This window comes from Rhea pennata, chromosome 13 (genome assembly GCF_028389875.1).
Source record: "Rhea pennata isolate bPtePen1 chromosome 13, bPtePen1.pri, whole genome shotgun sequence".
Lineage (NCBI taxonomy): Eukaryota > Metazoa > Chordata > Aves > Rheiformes > Rheidae > Rhea > Rhea pennata.
In genome coordinates this window covers 2,825,247-2,833,727 of record NC_084675.1, presented here as the reverse complement: position 1 = coordinate 2,833,727, position 8,481 = coordinate 2,825,247, and the positions used below count along the sequence as shown (strand labels likewise).

Genomic DNA, 8,481 nt, shown 5'->3' with positions numbered 1-8,481 from the left:
ATGGCCGGCCAGCAGCCAGCCCCGCACCTCCACCTGGCCGAGCTCACCGCCTCGCAGTTCCTCGACGTCTGGAAACACTTCGACGCCGACGGTCAGTGCCCGCCCTCGGGGCCGCGCGGGGCGATGCCGAGAGCCCCGGAGCGCGGCTGGCACCCCGGGACCGCAGCCCCACCGGGAGGGAGCCCCGCGCCCGGGGGGGGGATAACGGGGCCCCGGGACCGGCTCCCAGCACACCCGGGGGCTGCCGAGCCCGGACACGCCGCGGGTCTCCCCTCACCCCCCTCCCCCGGGGCTGGGGGTCTCCCAGAGCCGGCAGCAGCCCCGAGCTGTGCTGCGGGTGGTGGGTGAGAGCGGGCTGCAGAGGGGGCTGCCCTTCCCGGGCGCCCTGGCTCAAGGCAAAATGGGATCCCTGTCGGCTGGGGCTGCCAGCCCAGTTTGTGCCCAGTTTGCCAAGGGGAGCATCCCTGCTATCCCACTGGGGGAGCCTGGGCTGTGGGCCCTCTGCGGGGCTCACGGCAGCGGGGCTGCAACCTCCGCTCGGCTCCATCCGCCACCTCGGCGGGGGCCCTTGGCTTGTGCCCAGGTTGTCTGCAGGCCTGGGGGACAGTGTGGGTGCAGACTGGGACCTGGGGTCATCCCACTCCCCGAAGGCAGGGGGTGATGGATGAGGTGTCCCTCGCCCAGAGCAGGACGGGGAACGGGCTCTGCCACGGCTCCCGAGCCCGGCTGGATGGAGAGCTCTGTGCCGTGGGGACGCGGCAGCCACGTCCCCAACGGGGACCTCTCCTCCACCGTGCGCAGATGGCGCGGAGCTGCCTGGGCACGCTGGCTGCCGCTCCGCAGCTGCGTCCAGGGTAGGCAAGGGTGCTGTGCGGTGGGTGCTCTCTGAGCTGGCTCTGGACAGACCCCAGAACCAAGATCAGGATCAATCCCCACACTTCGAAAGAGGCTGCTTAGCAAGGACTAGCCTGGGCTCTTCAGCTGGACTGTGCCTGTCCCAGCCAAGGGTCCCTGCTGGAGCTGGGAGAACAGCTCTGTTCACATCTTGCTGACAAAAGGGGGACAAAAATCACACCAAAAAAAATCACTTTGGCAGAAAGTTTTTTTGGTGAAATTTCTCTGGTGCTGTGAAGCCAGCTCAGCCAGGGCTCCCTGGGGGAACCAGCCCTTGGAAAGCTCTTGCTCATCCTGGTGCTTCCCATCCCTTTGGAGCTGCTCGGCATGGGAAGGGGCTGGGGCTCTCGCAGAGGCCGGGCGGGCAGCGGCGAAGGGAACGAGCCCTCCTGGGAGCTGCGTCATGCAGCGGCTCCGGCTGCTGGAGCCAGTGGTCAGCCTCTTGGGTGCTGTGCAGTCCTCCTGGCTGGGCGTCCGGGTTCCTGTGGCACCCATGGAACAGGCCGTGCTGTCCTTGTCCCTGCTGGGGCTAGTGACTTCCTCCCTGCTGGAGCATCTTGGCAGAACGGGGGGGTCTGGCCATGCTCGTGCGGTGACAGCTGCCCTTTAACGGTTCCCCTCTACGTTGCCCTGCTCCAGGTGCAGGGACACTCGCGTGCAGGCTCCGCTGGGGCAGCGGGAACATCGGTGGGGGAGCCTGAGCGCTGCCGCCATCCTTGGCGAGCTGCCGCGCACGGTTGGCTGTGCCCGCTGCAGGAAAGGAGACGTCCCAGGCGGGGGACGCGCTGTCTTTTGCAGTGTGTTGCGCCATGCTCTTGGATGTGCTCCGTCACCTCCAAAACATGCTGTCAGGCCAGACCCCTGCTTGCTCGGCAGCCCCGAGGCAGGGGGAGGGTGCCGTTCCCCTCAGGGTCCGAGCCCAAACTGCTCCATGCTTCTGCCTGTTCTCAAAACCCTCTGTGCCGGGGAGACATCTCCTCAGCATGGCCAGAGCGGCTCTTCCCACTCCATCCACCATGGGCGTGGAGATCTGCTCTCTCGTCCCGTCCCCGGCGGCTGCGACCTGCCTCTCCCCGGCCTGGCTTCACGGCCTCAGCCATCCCCGTCCTCACTAAGGGCACCATTTCTGGGTGCTCCAGCTCCTTTTCCGGGCTTGGAAGCAGAGGTGGGATGTGAGATGGCTCCATTTGCACGGGGCTCGTGTGAGCTCCTCCTAGGGCTCTCTGGAGAGCAAGTGGCACGCGGGGATCTGGGGAGACAGCGGCCCTGGCGACCTGCTGAGCTGCTGGGCAGCAGAGAGGGCTTTCCTCCAGGAGGAGGATGAGGCGATGAAGTCCTGACTTTCCAGGCAGCCAGGGCAGCTCCACGGATGGGTGGACAGAGGGTAGCAGAGGAGGGAACGGAGAGGGCAACACCAGCTGGTTTCTGCTGTCCCTCAGATGCAAAAGCGTGCACCACGTTGCGGTGGGGCTGTGTCCGAGAGGAAAAGCGCCTTCCCACCTCGGTGCTCGGGACTCGCTCCCGAGGCAGCCGGGAAGGAGGTGCCAGCGCTGTCCCCTCTGAGGGACCAAGGAGCTTGGTGGAAAGCAAAGCATAGGGAGAAGGCGCCGCCATCCCATGCCGCGGCGGCTGCGTGGAGGCTCCTGCCAGCACCCCGAGGGACGCCGTGGTGCCTGGCCCCGGCCGGGCCACGCGGTGCGGCTGCCGCTCCGGTCCCCCCCCCTGCCCCCCAGGGCTTGAAGGCACCGACAGCTGCTGCCGAGGGAGCGCTTCGTTAAATCTTTGATGAACCTTCCTCCCGCTAACCCTCCGGAGCACAGAAAAGCGCCCTGAGCACAGGAGCCTTTGGAAGAGCAATTACGGGCAAAAGTGCCGTGACGAAGCGGGGCTGGAAGGAAACTAATTGTGGCAGCTTCATTAAGGCGAAGAGAAGGCGCGTTGCCATAGGAGCCACATCTTGACATATAAATATATAGGTGGTGAAGGCCATTAGGTATATCCTATGTGGCAGACGGCAGCTGGGCCCCGCTCCTTCGGCACCTGGATGCCGCCGAGGAGCCCGCCGCGTCCCCCCCACCCCGGAGCATCCCTCTGGCCTCGCTCGCCAACACCTCGGGTTTCTTATTCCTCCCCAGGAAACGGCTACATCGAAGGCAAAGAGCTGGAAAACTTCTTCCAGGAGCTGGAAAGCGCAAGGAAGGGGGCTGGCGTGGTAAGGCTCTCCCCTGCTTTTGCTCCCTGGTTATCCATGGCTGCAGGGCCCCCCACCCCGGGCCGGGAAGGGACTCGCGTGCCGCCAGGTCAGGGGGGAACAGGTTTGAATTAAAAATACGGGGGCTGTATCAGGCTGGGTGGCTCCGATTTCCCGGGGCGCCCGCGGAGAGGGGAGGAACTGACTCCCGTCCCCGCTCTTTGCCGGCAGGACTCCAAGAACGACAACTTTGGCGAGAAGATGAAGGAGTTCATGCACAAGTACGACAAAAACGCGGACGGCAAAATCGAGATGGCGGAGGTGAGTCAGGGCGGAGCAGCTTCCCCTGCCCGGCGGGGGCCGAGAGGGACCGGCGTGGCACCTTGGGCGCTGCCGGCAGCCGAGGCGGCCGCGGAGGGTGGGAGGAGGCGCCCGGGCGAAGCTCGGAGGGGGCCGTCGCTTCTTCGGGGGTACCGCGGACGAGCGGAAATCTCCGTACGGGAGAGGGGGAGAAGTTCGGGCGCGTGGCTGGGAGGGTGAGCAGGGAGCGTTGGGGGGACCCGGGGCCTCGCCCCGCTGACGCTCGCCGTGCCCCGCTGACGCTCGCCGTGCCCCGCAGCTGGCCCAGATCCTGCCCACGGAGGAGAACTTCCTGCTGTGCTTCCGCCAGCACGTCGGCTCCAGCTCGGAGTTCATGGAGGTGAGCGGGGCCGGCGCGGCCCTCGCGCCGTTTCCAGCCGCAGCTTCTCGAGCCCGTTTCGGTCCCTGCTGTCCCAGCGACCGGCTCGGCCGGGGGCAAACGAGCCGCCCCCGGTCTCCCCCAAATCTCAGGCTCGAATTCGGCGTCGGGGCGGCTTTGCAGCCGCGCTCGCAAAGCGGAGCCCGCGCCGGAGGCCGAGGCGGGAGGAGGAGAGCCGCTTGCGGGGCGGCCGCCGGTCCCCGTCGAATCGGGGGACGCAGGCGGGTGTCAGAGCGGCGCCCCGGTAGCGGCAGCGGGGGCCGGTAACGCGGGAGCTCTTGCGGCGGCGCGCGCCGGGGCGAACGAAAGCGGCGGGCTCGGGCGGCCGGCCGAACGCTCGCGGTGCCTCCCTCGCAGGCCTGGCGGAGGTACGACACGGACCGCAGCGGCTACATCGAAGCCAACGAGCTCAAGGTGGGCCGCGAGGCGGCGGCGGCGTGGGCCGGGCTGCGCCCCGGGGCCGCGCGGGGTGCTCACGGGGAGGGAGTGGGTGGGGGGACGGGGACGGCGCGGCGGCCAACGCGGCGCTCTCTGCCCAGGGCTTCCTGTCAGACCTGCTGAAGAAGGCCAACAGGCCCTACGACGAACCCAAGCTGCAGGAGTACACGCAGACCATCGTAAGTTTGGGGGGGGACGGGGATGGCGAGCCCCGGGGTCTCTTGCCTTCGCCCACCTCGCCGCGGGAGGGAGGGAAGAGCCGCTCGGTGACCGGCCGCCGCTCGCGTCCCCACAGCTGCGGATGTTCGACATGAACGGAGACGGGAAGCTGGGCCTCTCGGAGATGTCCCGGTAAGACCCTCCGCAGCCGCCCGGGGTGCGGGTGTCTCCTCGGATGCCGCCTCCTCCCGAGAAAAGGGCTGCGGGACCGTGAACTGGGCTGCCCCTCTGCACCCCCAGATCAGCGCTGCTGCCGGGATTCGGGGAGCAAAAGGAGCAAGCGGTGGGGAGGAGAAAACCTCAAGGCATCCGTATCTGTTAAGGGTTTGCTTTCGCTTCGGCTGCCGGAGGAAAGCAGCTTTTCCTCTTCGGTGCGCCCTTTCGCGTGGCTCAGGCAGCAGCGTGGCGTTCGCGTGCCCAGTCCGCCGCGCTCTCCCGTCTGTCGGGGCTCAGTGTCACCACTTGCTCAGTGTCACCTGGCTGCTTCCTACTCATCCTCTGGTCTTGTTTTTTCAGACTTTTGCCTGTGCAAGAAAACTTCCTCCTTAAGTTTCAGGTAAAAAAAAAAAATAAATAATCCTATTCCCTGTTTGCAGTGTGCCTCTTTCCCCTCCCTTACATCTGTTTCTCTTGCCAGGGAATGAAGTTGTCGTCGGAGGAATTCAATGCTATCTTTGCATTTTACGATAAGGTGCGTGAGCAGTGGGAAAGGAAGACAAGGGGATTTAACCTGGTGGAGCAGATGGCAGGGAGAGGGCCCTCGGTGCTGGCTTGGTGGCAAGGGGAAGGCTGGATGCAGGCAACCGACTCTGGCTCTGGGCAGCCACCAGCCCCGCTGCCAGCGTGCTGGGAGCAGGCTGCCTCCGACAGACCCACAGGCCTGGAAGAGATGGTGTCTCCCACATCCCACTTCACTGGGATGTAGATGATGTTTTGGGGAGGCTCTGCTGAGGGTCTCCTGCTTTTCAGTCTCTTCTAGATGTTTTCCCATCCCCTCCACGGGGTTGGGAGTAACTTGGGGCCTGAGAAACTGCTCCAGGCAAAAATAGTTCAGCAAAAGTCTTTGGATCAATTCTCCACTCTCATGTGGGGATCTGGATGCTCTTCCTGGGGGTGGGCTCACCGGGCATGTGTCCTTCCCTGGGCTCATGTCCCTCCATCACTGGCCAGGATGGGAGCGGCTTCATTGATGAGAACGAGCTGGACGCACTTTTGAAAGACCTGTATGAAAAGAACAAGAAAGTAAGTGGGGAATGGCCAGGTGGGAGGGAGCCCACACGTCCCTCTGACTCCCCACGCTGCCTCTCCTTCCACGCTGCCTCTCCTTCGCAGCTCAGCACAGCTTGCAGCAGAGCTCTGCCCCCGTGCAGACCAGCGCACCCACAGGGGTATCTTCCACCCTGTGTGTCCAAGTTGCCCTCGGTTCAGGATAAAAGCTAGTCCTGTAGCCCAGTGCTTGCAGCCAGAGCTCCCACAGACCATGTTTGGGCTTTGCGGAGGTGGCTGAAACCTCACCTGGGCTCCTGGAGTGCCAGGCAGGAGCTCCCACTTCCCAGGCCCTTCTCCAGGTCTCGGAGGGAGCAAGGAGGCCGTGCTGCAGCAGAGGAGAGGCTGCAGCACCCCAAGGGGACACCCAGGGTGCTGGGGCTCTAGCACCAAGGAAGTGCATGGGGAAATGTGGGTGCACAGCCTGTCACTGATGCAGCCCCCACGGCCCCAATCCTTGCAGGAGATGAACATCCACCAACTCACCAACTACAGAAAGAGCATCATGAACCTCTCCGACGGGGGCAAACTCTACCGCAAGGAGCTTGAAATTGTGCTCTGCAACGAGCCCCCCATGTAGGGTCCCCTGTGCTCCCTCTCTTCCTCATTCTGGATTTCCTCCCCCCTGCCCGTTGCCCCCCATCACTGCGCCGAAAGAGAGCACAAAGAAGGGAGCAATCGCCGCCGCGGCGCCGGCCGGGAGCTCTGTGCCCGCCTCACTGTGCCCTCCGCTGGCGTTTGCCCACCTGCTTCTGCCCGGGGCCCAGCCCCTGCCCGCCATGGGAGGGGGCGCGCTGCATGGCCTCGTCGCCCGCGGCCCCGTCCTCACTGTTACGCGTTGCATAGGGCGCTAGTGCAGCTCTTCTTGGGTTTCCTCCTCTCCCGCCTTTGCCGTAGTTTGTTTTCCTGTTAAAATCTGGAGTGAACTTTTATTTTTCCCGTCGAGCTGGTTGGGTTTTTTGGATTTTTTGTTCCTTTTTTTTTTTTGGGGGGGGTGTCTTCTCATTCGTTTGGTCTCTTTTGTGTTCTTATTGTTTACCAAAGACCAGTTTACAAATAAACTCAAATACTGCTACCAGACTCTATGCTGTGCCTGGGCATTTCGCCTCCTCCGGCCAGGCACGTGCATGGCCAAGCCCTTCGCCAGGGTGCTGAGGGGACCCCTGGGCCCTCTCTCTGCTAGTGCTCTTGGCCAGCAGCCACTGGTGTCCACCGGGTGGGTGGATGGCCCAGAGCGCTCTGCTCTGTTTTGTATGTCTGTCCTGTGGTTTAAGCTATTAAACCAATATAGCATATAGCTGTAGCAGGATGGGATACAGGTGATGCTTCCCTAATGATAAATAAGAGTACCTCCTTTACCTTCCTGTAAGCTGTGTTCCTCTTTTGTCTTCCCAAAGTGCCCCGAAGGCAGCATGGAGAGGCTTAAAGCCTTTGGCTTAGCAGGTGCTGCCTGCTGGTGGTGCAGCTGATGGATGGGGAGCTCTCGGATAGCAGCAGAGAGAGACATGATCAGAAGTGAATCTGATGGAGACATCTGCTGGCTTTCTCAGCTTTTCAGAAAGCCACCGAGCTCTGCTGAGACTAATTAAGCTGTTATAGATGGTGAGAGGGAGAAAAAAAATCTTGCCAGGAGTAGATCAGAAACCTAGGCAGTGGTGGGAGGGCGGAGACAGCCCTGGTGAAACTTTGCTCATTAGCACTAAGCTCGTCATCCCAAATGTGCCCAAATCAATCCTGAATAAAGACTCTGGTGTGGACAGAGGTAAAAAATGACTCCTTGGCACATTTAGCCTAGGGAAAGAAAAGTTAATAAATCATTGCCTTAACCTGCCCAGCTCCTGCTAATGCCTGAGCCTGCTGCAGAGGGACAGCAGTGAAAGGAGAGATACCACAGCCAGACCGTGGCCGAACCGGGCCTAGAAAACTCATCTTGGGGTAAGGGAGGGTGAAAGGAGAAGTTACAAACACCTGTCCTGCAGGAATAGCTTTACTCAGCCCCTCAGACCACACTCACACACAGAAAACCTCCTCCACCAGGCCCTCGAGCTGTATGAAACCAGGTTTGGGGTGTGCTACCAGTAGGACATTTGGCCAGCAGAGATGTCTTATGGTCCCTTGTCTCTCCACCGCCCTTGAGACCAGCACAGAGGCATGGTATCTCCTGCTGCAAAATAGCCGTGCTGTTGTTCCCGTGCTCCGGGCTGGCAGGGCATTGCCCCCAAGTGTATCTCGGTGTCACTGAGACAGTGAAGGCACTGAAGTGTAAGGGCACAAGGGCCAGCTGCTGGGGACACTGGCACACACACGTGCCCCGCATGATCATCCCCAGGGCAGCAAGCAGTCCAGCTACGCTGCAAAAACCTTGGTATGGAGACTCGCGCTACAGTGGGACGAGTCCCTCGCCCCCACAGGCTCCGTCCCCGTGTCTGGGCCAGCCGCGCTCCTCCGGCTCACGCCTGCAGCCCTGGACAGACCCCCGGCCTCTACGCCCCTCGGCTGTGTGACGCTGCAGAGCCGGAGCTGCCGCGTGGCTCAGAAGACGTGGCTTTGGAGGAGGCTTTCTTTGGCCATGTTTGTGCTTGTGGTCCCAGACAAGTGCCCGTAAGGGGCTTTTTTTCCTCCCCCTCCTGGTGCTGGCTAAAGCCTCCCGCCCACCTGGCACGCTTGGGCTGCCCCCGAAGGGGCTGGCGCGCATCCCTCCCGCCCCTCCTCGGCTCCCCCATGCACATTTCCC

The 8,481-nt window shown here is 62.8% G+C and overlaps 1 protein-coding gene across 1 annotated transcript; it reads left to right on the top strand.

The window, feature by feature from the left end:
• CALB2 (calbindin 2) lies at positions 1-6,551 on the top strand. The gene is made up of 11 exons (XM_062586524.1): positions 1-91; positions 3,030-3,106; positions 3,317-3,406; positions 3,705-3,785; positions 4,182-4,238; positions 4,364-4,441; positions 4,558-4,613; positions 4,998-5,037; positions 5,119-5,172; positions 5,652-5,723; positions 6,211-6,551. The coding sequence occupies exons 1-11, from the start codon at positions 1-3 to the stop codon at positions 6,325-6,327; spliced, it is 813 nt and encodes a 270-aa protein (XP_062442508.1). The 3' UTR covers positions 6,328-6,551.
• Positions 6,552-8,481: the final 1,930 nt, after the last annotated feature.